Below are 9,642 nucleotides of genomic sequence, written 5' to 3' on the forward strand. Positions count from 1 at the left end.
CTTCGTTTTCGTTGCATTGCCCTGTTGATGATGGGTTGTCTTTTTCACTTGGTTGCTGCGTTTCGCCCATTTCGTGTGTGTGTGTGTGTGTGTGTGTGTGTGTGTGTGTGTGTGTGTGTGTGTGTGTGTGTGTGTGTGTGTGTGTGTGTGTGTGTGCGTGCGTGTTTGTGTGTGTGCGTGATGGGTTGTGCGAGAGGGTGTGGTCTGTGGAAGTGTGTGTCTGCGGTGTGTGGTGTGAGAAAGAGAGATTAGCTGCCGTGCTCCTGTTACTTGCTGCTTGTCTTGAAGGAGTGACACACCATCAGTTATGTTGTTACAGCACCCATCATGGTGATGGGAGTGAATGCACGTGAACATGGAACAAAGAAAGAACAAGCAAACGAGCAAAGAACAAGCAACGTGTCACAACATCACCAATCGCTGCATGAGACATTGTGCATCATTTCATCGTTTCTGGAGGAGGAGGAAACGGCACACACCACGAAGCAACACAAGCAAGCAAGCAACACAAGCAAGCAAGCAAGCAAGCAAGCAACTGGCGATGATGACTGGACGACTTGCACTGCAAGGGGTGCTGCGGCAGCGGCTCCTGACACTGCTCGCGATGGTGGCGGTGGTGGCGGGAGGCCATGCGGTGTGCGCGGATGCAACAATTGTGTTCCCGACACAGGATGGCATTGTTGTGCCTCTGGACGAGCACAACGTCGAGCTGGCGGCAGTGAAGCCTGGCTGGCTGCGCCTGTCAGTGTTCTCCTCAAACGCCCGCGATGGCGGCCGCGTGCCAACACCAATGGTGAGCGTGGGCCACAACGACACGCCCGCGTTCTCCTGGTGGCAGGACGACGGCTACGTCATCTTCAGAACAGCGGACGGGCGCCTGGTGCTGGCAGAGAACGGCACAACGTGGGCGCTGCAAGGCCCCGACAACACCACGATCATGTTGTCCAAGAAGCTGTTGTCCAAGCCGTCCCCAAGCAGCAGCGATCTCCTCTTGCATGTCAACCGCAGCAGCGACGCACACGTGTACGGTTGCGGGCGCCTGACCAACACCACCAAAGTGCTGCCGCTGAACTGCTCGCGCGGCCTGCCGCTTGTGTCCGAGTTTGGGTTCCTCTCCTCCTTTGCCTGGAGCACCGACGGCTTTGCCATGTTTGGGGTTGTGCCAGACAACGACGCGCGGTCGCAGCCATTCCTCAATCTCTCCTGGGCACAAGCCACGGAGGAGTTTCTCTGGCAGTTCTCGGCGCACCACCCGCGCTTGGACTTGTACCTGGCACCAGCGCCCACCCTGCGCGACGCAGTTGTGCTGCTCTGGAACCTGACGGGCGCGCCGGGGCTGCTCCCCAGCTACTCGCTCTCCTTCCTCGCTTCAAGGTCTGGCTGGGAGGAGCCGCCGTCCATCAGCAAAGCCGTGGACGAGTTCTCCTCCGGCCACTTCCCGCTCTCGGCGGTTGTGGCAGACTACGAGTGGTTCTCCCCAGAGTCCGACGCGCAGCTGCCGCCCGAGGGCGCAGCCAACTTCTCCGACTTTGGCCTCAACCCGGCCGTGCTTCCCGGCGGGCCCAAATTCCTGCAGCAGCTGCGCAGCCAGGGCGTGCACTTCGGCGGCGTGCGGTGGCCGCGCCTGGGGAACACGGCGCTGCTGCGGGAGGCGGGCTCCCTCGGCTGCCTGTTTCACGAGCCACCGCGGCACCTGCGCTTCAATGACAAGGCGTGCAGGGAGTGGTACACACGCCAGCTGCAGGCAGACACGCAAGCCGGCGTGTCCTTCTTTTGGAACACGGGAGGGGACTCGGCTTATTACACGTACATGTACTGGGCGCGGGCTCAGACCAACGCGTTCAAGGATCACATCCCACCCACAACGACCACAACAACAACAACGACAACCACCACAACTACGAGTACGACAACGACCACAACGTCAACCACAACAACAAGCACAACAACAACATCAACTACCACTACCACAACGTCAACAACCACAACCACAACCACGAGAAGAACAAGCACAACAAGCACAACGAGCACAACAAGCACATCATCATCATCATCATCGACCACGGTGCGGCTTCATCCACAGTTTCACAATAAGACCGCTCAAGCTGAATCGCCCATCGTGCAATGGCGGGCCTTGCGCACGCGTGCTGGAGAGGGTCAACCCGAGCCCTCTTCTGCCTCGTGCAACGGCACTCATCGGCGACCCTTCAGCCTGAGCAACGCGTTTACGCCCGGCATTCAGTCCCTGGGCAACGTGGCCACCACGGGCCGCATTGGCTCGTCATGGGACGACTTGGAGGCAGCGGCAGGAGACATTGTGGCCTACCTGATGGCGGGAACAGCGTTTGTCTCCGTGGACATTGGCGGCAACTCGCAGGGCACCGTGCCCGATACGCTGCTGGTGCGCTGGTATCAGCTTGGGTTGTTCACGACCGTGCCCCGGTCAAGTTCGGCACGCACGTCCAGCCCACATTTCCCCTTTGATGCGCAAACGCCGCCAGCGGTGGACGCGATTCGGGCGGCGATGCGCCTGCGCCAGAGGCTGATGCCGACCATCTACGCCGCCATGGTGTGGCAGCACGTGCTGTTGGAGCCAATGCTTCGCCCGCTGTTGTTTGAGTTCCCCAACGACGCGGAGGCGGCGCAGACGGCCACGCAATGGCTGCTTGGGTCTGGGCTGATGGTGGCGCCCGTGCTGTCGTCGTCGGACCAAGTGCAGGTGTACCTGCCTGTCGGCCTGTGGTTCCCGTTCACGCAGACACCAACGTCATCGCCGACCCAGGGCATTGCCGGGCCCACCCACCACGACGTTGTGGCGGAGCTGGCTGACATCCCGCTGATGGTGCGGGCGGGAACGCTGCTTGCGCTACAGGACGTTGGCAGCTCGCCGTCGCCGCCCGGCTTGCTCACCATCTACGTGTATGCCGGGCGAAACGCGTCTATTGCAGTAGTGGAGGATGATGGCAAGCACTACTGCGGATCTGGGCGCGTGACGACATTTTCGTGGAATGACGACACGCTCGTGTTGTCGTGGACACGCACAGCCGCTTCCAGTGGTGGTGGTGGTGGTGGTGGTGGTCGAGTTGGTGATGGTGATGTTACGGGCGAAGCGGAGGCGAATTCGGTTTTGTTTCCTGCTGCGTCGCCAGGGTACATTGTGGTGCAGGCCGTGTTATGGCAGAATGGCACTGCACCTATCCAGTCGCATGCGCGGAACATTGGCCTGTCGGGGTTCCTTGATTTCGCAACCCTGATGTCACCCAACAGCCACAAACGCACACTGTAGAAACGTTGACTTTGCATGGAGTGCGTGGAACGTGTGGAGTTTTGCGTGCAGTGTAGTATGAGAGTGTTGTGAGTATATCGAGTGTGCATCGAGTGTGTTGTCGTGTGTGCACTCTCATGTTGAGTGTGCACTGTCATGTTCATGTTGATGTGAGTGTTGATGTGAGTGTGCGATGTGAGGTGTTGTGCGACCCACAACGCAACGCAGAGATTCAGCACCTGTAAGCGACACCATAAATTGAATGAAGAAATGTGTTGACAGCTTTCACTGCATTTCTACACACGAGCCACCAGCCAGTGGAAGAAGCAAAAGCAAGCCAAACCAACCAAGCCAAGCAAGCCAAGCACAAGAGCATCAACACCACCACCATGTCTTCCTCCTTGCAGACGCTGCTTCGCTCGCTCGGCGAGGCCAGGCTTCGTCAAGTGCCAAGCTGGGCGATGCAGAACATCAACAAGGAGCGCCTGACCACTATCCTGTCCGAAGCAGCAACATCTTACGGCCGCAAGTACTTCAACAAGGGCAAGGGCGCGCCCGTCGCTCATGTCATGATTGCGCTCGGCCTCATCGGTTACGCCATCGAGTACCCCCATCTCAAGGGTGCGTTCCCTCCATATGTGTGTTCGTGTTCGTGTTCGTGTTCGTGTACGTGTACATGTACGTGTACGTGCATGCATGTGCATGTACCTGTGAATGTACCTGTGAATGTACCTGTGAATGTACGCAAGTGTATGTGTGTGTGTGTGTGCGCGCGCGCGCGCGGTGTTCGAGGTTGGTGCCCGTTGGGGTTTCTCGAGATGCGTCGCTGCAGTTGGTGTGTGTGTGTGTGTGTGTGTGTGTGTGTGTGTGTGTGTGTGTGTGTGTTGCAGTGGACAGTGCTGTGATGGGTGAACGGGTTTGAACCACGTACACACCTTCATGCACGTGTGGCATGGGGCGTTCACGATGCCAGTTGGAGGCTGCTTGAGGGTGGGGGTGTTGACGTTCCCCAGTTTGCAAGAACTAACGTGCGTGTAATGGTTTGTGTTGTGCTTGGACGGTTTTTTTAGAGAGCCAACGCCAGAGGAAATACCACTAGGCAGGAGAAGGGACCATGCGGATGTGATGTCGCGGTGTTTTTTTTACGTTCACTCGGTGCCTCGCCCTACCGTGGAGAAGACGTGACACAGCCTGTTGCCCGCTCTATTGTGCACGTAGCGGCGCGGTTATGCGCCCAGTGCGCGCGTGCTTGGATGTGTACGTGTGTTTGTGAGGGTGCGGGCGTGCTTGTCACTTTGCCGTGCTTTCACAGTGGCTGTCTCTTTGTGTTAAGTGGCTTTTTCGTGTTGTGTGCTGATGCTCACTGTTCCGTTCGTTGGCGGTCGGTGATTGTGTGTTAGACGTTGTCAGTCGTTTATGTGACCATTACAATACATGCTCGTCAAAGTTGTGCAGGGAAGAGGCTGCTATCGAGCCAGCAATAGTGTTTGCGATCGCGAGTGTGTCTGCGAGTGCCAGTGTGAGTGCAAGGTTGTGCCACAGTGGACACAAGCGTTTGCGTTCACATCAAACTGTGTCAGGCAGTGGGGTTGTCGTGGCGGAATTCCATTCGGTACACGCCAGGGCGTCGGTCCAGGGGCCATTTCATCTGGCACATTGTCCAAACAAACACACGACATGATGAGGGGGGAAACAAGGTGGACACGCGCACCACAAAATCAAAACCAGAACCACACACACACACACACACACACACACACACACACACACACACACACACACACACACACACACACACACACACACACACAGTATGTGTACTGAGCGCTATGCACCTTGAGCAATTGGGGTTTCGCGTCAGCATCAAGGCGCGTCTCGCCATGTTCTGTCACCTGAATCAATGGGAATGAACACCACATCAATGTGCTTGGACACAAAATACACTCGGAGAAACCCTATGCACAAGCACGATGTCAACACAATGCACAGACACACACAGACACAGACACACACACACAGACACACAGACACACACACTCATATGAGTCGTACATTTGGGAAGGAGGGGGGATCATGGCGACAAACGAGACTCAGTGTAAAACAAATGCAGCCGCAATCTTTTCAACGCACGTTGCACTGCATCCCTGTCACAAGACACACGACACATGGCACATGACACATGGCAAGCGGGACAGCCATGACGGACAGCGCATGCACCACCAACCTTGCATATCGTCGACAGATGGTGCACGAAGACGCGCGTGCGTTTGCACGTTGAACGTCTTGATCACGTGAATTGCACTGCTCAGCGTGGTCAGATAATATCCACCCTGTCAATGAGTGTGAGTGAGTGAGTGAGTGAGTGAGTGAGTGAGTGAGTGAGTGAGTGAGTGAGTGAGTGAGTGAGTGAATGAGTGAGTGAGTGAGTGAGTGAATGAGTGAGTGAGTGAGTGAATGAGTGAGTGAGTGTGTCAGAGAGAGAGAGAGTGTGTGTGTGTGTATGCGTATGTGTGTGGAGTGTGTGTTGTGATGTCTTGGCTGCCTGTAGCTTGAAGTTGGCACACACCGAGGTGCGGCCACCTCTAGCACCGGACAAAACGCAACTTTCCTCGGCCACCTCCTGCGTTCTTTCTCACAATCCCGCTCACCTCGCCATTGAGCAGGGCCGGGTCAAGAAGGCCCCACATGTACTCCGCTTCTGCTTCAAACAGAGAGATGCGCTGCGCATGCATTCAACACAATCGGCAAGGCGTCAATACAGCACCTCAAGGTGAAGACAACGCGATCGTAAGGTCAATAGAACACGAACGACCGCAATGTCAAGACACCACGACCACAGCTGAGCACTACCAAAGGAGCAGCCGGCTGTCAAGCTGCAATCGCTGTAGCAACACACAAACAGGCGATGCACATTGAGCACGCGACGCACCGAGAGGATGATGATGTGCACGATGAGCGGCAGCATGTCATCGGCACCAACGGCTTCCATGTTGTGCACATCCCGTGTGTCGTCCAAGATGGCGTGCACAGTGTCCACGAAGAACAACAGCTCCTGGTGGCGTGGGGGAGAGGAGCGACACGTAAAGCAAAGCAGCGTAAGGGAAGCTACCCATGGATACTGGAGGGTGTGCAGCCATGGGTGATGCGGAAAGGATGGTGCTCTACCTTCACAACACAAAACCCCCAAGAAACCCCAAGAAACCCCAAGAAACCCCAAGAAACCCCAAGAAAACACAAGAACTGGAGGGCACACCTGCAGTTTTGACACGGGAGATGGGCTGGTTTGCATGCGTTCAAGGTGCACAATTGCCCCCTTCCACTGGATGCGCGCAAGCTGTTGATGTGCAGCAGTTGGGGACAAGCAGAGGCGGTTAGGAGCGTGAACAGTGTGGAAGATGGGTGACGCACGTACACGGCAAATATGCAGCAACTGAGAGGCGAGACAGACCAACCGCCAACCTTTGGATTCAGGCCAATGTCCTCTGGTTCTGAGCGCTGCAGGGCTGTCAGGTTCGCCTTGAACTGGGCAAGGTCGCCTTGTCTGCTCATAACACAGCAATAACATGGGTATGACTGACATGATCAGCACACATGCCACCACCCAGGGGCGCACGCGATACATATATGTGTGTGTGTGTGTGTGTGTGTGTGTGTGTGTGTGTGTGTGTGTGTGTGTGTGTGTGTGTGTGTGTGCAACTGATCAACATAGCTGCGGCAGTGCTCAGGAACCCGAAGAAAAAAAGGCGGACATCTGCAGGTGCGCACCTTTGAAAGTGGTTGATTATTAGCTTGTATACGTGCTGATGCAGGCGAGGCACGATGCGGTTCTGCAAGATCATCTCAATAATACTGGGCAGGGCCCCTGGTGCAACGTCTACACACACACACACACACACACACACACACACACACACACACACACACACACACACACACACACACACACACACACACACACACACACACACACACACACACAGACACAGACACAGACACACACAGACACACACACACAGACACACACAGACAGACACACAGACAGACACACAGACAGACACACACACACACACGTGTGAGAAAATGTGAAATGAGACTGCCGGTGAGAGGCGAGGTCCAAGTCGCTTGTGCAAAGGCAGGAATGTAACAACGGTACACAGGTTTGGTGGCATTTCTTGCCATACACATGCATGCATGCATGCAGGGGTTTTGCATGACGCCACAGGGCAAAGTAAAACACAAGCGGCAGCAGCAGTGCCACCTTCTTGCTCTGGGTGTCGCGACCATTCCCGATAAGTGTCGCCTGAAGGAATCAGACCAGCAAGGAGGCGTGAGGAGTGTTACAGCACACACACACACACACAACACACAAACACACACACACACAACACACAAACACACACACACACACACACAACACACAAACAAACACACACACACACACAACACACAAACAAACACACACACACACGAACATTACCATGTTGAGCGAGGACGAAGTTGCGCATGCCGTCAAGGAATTGGCGAATGTTGCGCATGACAACGTGAAAGTCATCCTCCTCAGCATCCTCCGTGCACTGCACAAAGCTGTCCACTGTCCTCCCCTCTGCCGTTCTGCTGCTGCTGAGAAGTCGCCCCAAGTGGTTTGAGATGCGCTGCGACACAGGCGGCAACCACCTGTGTGCGTGCGTGTGTGTGTGTGCGTGTTTGTGTGTTGCACCGTTGAGAGTGTGATGAGCGACCAAGCGTTCACAACGAAACAAAGAACAAGGCGCGAGACGGAGAGGGGGGCGTGACAGACCGCCAGCACACATGTTCTCAGGCACTTCAGAAGAGCACCCAGCGATGAAATCGCGCGCACCGTGCTGGGACGGGGATGCGAAGACGACGAAGTTTGCGTCGTATTCTCGTCAGCCGTCGCTCTGAACTGGACTTGCCGACCTCGTTTCTAGGGGAGCCTGTGCCATCAGCCAATAGTCATGCATGAGCGGGTGCGAGCAGGTCATTGAGCGGGCGACGAAGTGACACCGAAAATATGAAGAAAATTTTGCGTGTGTGTGTGTGTGTTTGTATGTATGTGTGAGCACTGACGCGTGCTCACGTTCACTGTATCACTTGATCAGAGGCTGGGATGCGTACGGAAAAGAAAGCAAAGCATGGCGATGGGCCGTTGCCTTGATACGATACCTGGATTCATCTCCACGAGGATGAGTGCTTCAGAGGAGTGGCGGGTGTGGAGGGAGGCGCGGGACGAGGGCTGTTCTGCTGGTCAACCCCACAAGGGAACCATAATGTCAGCATGCCCATGAAAAAGGGTGTGTGTATACGTTTGTGCACGCGTGTATACGTGTATACGTGCGTGCGTGCGTATGTGTACGTGGGTGTTTTACACATTCATGTGTGTGTGAGTGCGAATGAACATATGTATGTGTTTGTTTGCGTGTGTGCTTGTGTTCGGGACACGCCGGGGACAAAACAAGGTCAAACATCAAGGTTGAAGGACAGGAGCACAAGTGCCAACCTCTGCTTGTTGCACTTCGCAGAAGGCATGGCAGTGCTTCCCTGAAAGGTTTGTGTTGTTCAAGCACGTTTGAGTCAGGTGTGTAGGTATGCCCAGCAAGGTGAGGTTGGCAGGCTGCAAAGATCATGACGTTGACGTGACAGACAGACACACAGACGGACAGACGGACAGACACACAGACACACAGACACACAGACACACACACACACGCACAGATGGATACACACTCACACTCACAGACAGACAGACAGACAGACAGACCCCCCCCCCCCCGCAGCGCGCTGTCAAGGCAGCTGACCGTTTCACGCTGTAAAAGGCCAGGAGGTCGACAAGGGAGCGAAAGACGCGCGTGTGGCCAGTCAGCGTGACTCCTCCCTTCAGCAATGTGCCATCCACCTGGCCGTCGTATCTGTGCCCACATCACGATGGCGATGAGAACCATGCGACACTCGAATACATTCACGCATGCAGAAAGAGAAGCAGACAGACACACACACACACACAAATACACACACAGCCGTGACATATGCAACCGTGTTTGATGAGTGCAAGCGCGCGTGTGTGTGTGCGTGTGCGCGTGTGTATGTGTGTGCGTATGTGCAGCTGGGTGGGTGCACGCACCTTTCGAGGAGGTAATGCAGCACGATTTGTCCAAACTTGACGCACAAGACGCGTGATGTCGGGTCCTGGCGAGAAGGGCGGACGCGGAAGGTGCCGTCCGGTTGATCTTGTAAGGAAGTGGATACAGTTGTACGATCTGACCAAGGTTCCCAGAAGGTGTCAAAGTTGGCCAAGACCTCTGCTTTCATATGTGCGGGGATGTTGTGGTCACTGTGATATGATACCCTGACTGATTCGC

At 55.5% G+C, this 9,642-nt stretch overlaps 4 protein-coding genes across 4 annotated transcripts in view; 3 read left to right on the top strand and 1 right to left on the bottom strand.

Moving 5' to 3' along the window:
• PTSG_09464 (voltage-dependent L type calcium channel alpha 1) overlaps positions 1 to 406 on the top strand; it is a gene marked incomplete at its 5' end in the record, with an annotated part of 13,723 nt that extends 13,317 nt beyond the window's left edge. The window contains one exon of the mRNA XM_004989662.1: positions 1 to 406. This exon is cut by the window's left edge and continues 43 nt beyond it.
• A 20-nt stretch (positions 407 to 426) lies between these two features.
• Positions 427 to 3,535, top strand: PTSG_12888 (uncharacterized protein). Its single transcript, XM_004989663.1, has one exon. The coding sequence runs from the start codon at positions 542 to 544 to the stop codon at positions 3,284 to 3,286; it is 2,745 nt and encodes a 914-aa protein (XP_004989720.1). The 5' UTR covers positions 427 to 541; the 3' UTR covers positions 3,287 to 3,535.
• On the top strand, positions 3,533 to 4,717 carry PTSG_12889 (uncharacterized protein). The gene is made up of 2 exons (XM_004989664.1): positions 3,533 to 3,886; positions 4,336 to 4,717. Exons 1-2 carry the CDS (start codon positions 3,655 to 3,657, stop codon positions 4,362 to 4,364), a joined length of 261 nt encoding a protein of 86 aa, XP_004989721.1. The 5' UTR covers positions 3,533 to 3,654; the 3' UTR covers positions 4,365 to 4,717.
• PTSG_09467 (uncharacterized protein) lies at positions 4,670 to 9,592 on the bottom strand (the record flags this gene model as incomplete). Its single annotated transcript, XM_004989665.1, has 15 exons — positions 4,670 to 4,913; positions 5,101 to 5,157; positions 5,539 to 5,595; positions 5,914 to 5,985; positions 6,195 to 6,317; positions 6,519 to 6,599; positions 6,725 to 6,809; positions 7,031 to 7,139; positions 7,481 to 7,565; positions 7,738 to 7,939; positions 8,124 to 8,220; positions 8,450 to 8,527; positions 8,784 to 8,824; positions 9,082 to 9,192; positions 9,405 to 9,592. The coding sequence occupies 15 exons, from the start codon at positions 9,590 to 9,592 to the stop codon at positions 4,842 to 4,844; spliced, it is 1,458 nt and encodes a 485-aa protein (XP_004989722.1). The 3' UTR covers positions 4,670 to 4,841.
• Positions 9,593 to 9,642: the final 50 nt, after the last annotated feature.

Source organism: Salpingoeca rosetta, assembly GCF_000188695.1.
Source record: "Salpingoeca rosetta unplaced genomic scaffold supercont1.28, whole genome shotgun sequence".
Lineage (NCBI taxonomy): Eukaryota > Choanoflagellata > Craspedida > Salpingoecidae > Salpingoeca > Salpingoeca rosetta.

Excerpts from the sequence above, each read along its gene's own strand:
- PTSG_12888 (XM_004989663.1), top strand. The coding sequence starts at position 542 with ATGATGACTGGACGACTTGCACTGCAAGGGGTGCTGCGGCAGCGGCTC.
- PTSG_12889 (XM_004989664.1), top strand. The coding sequence starts at position 3,655 with ATGTCTTCCTCCTTGCAGACGCTGCTTCGCTCGCTCGGCGAGGCCAGG. Across the intron at positions 3,887-4,335 it reads CGAGTACCCCCATCTCAAGG|AGAGCCAACGCCAGAGGAAA; the intron begins GTGCGTTCCCTC and ends CGGTTTTTTTAG.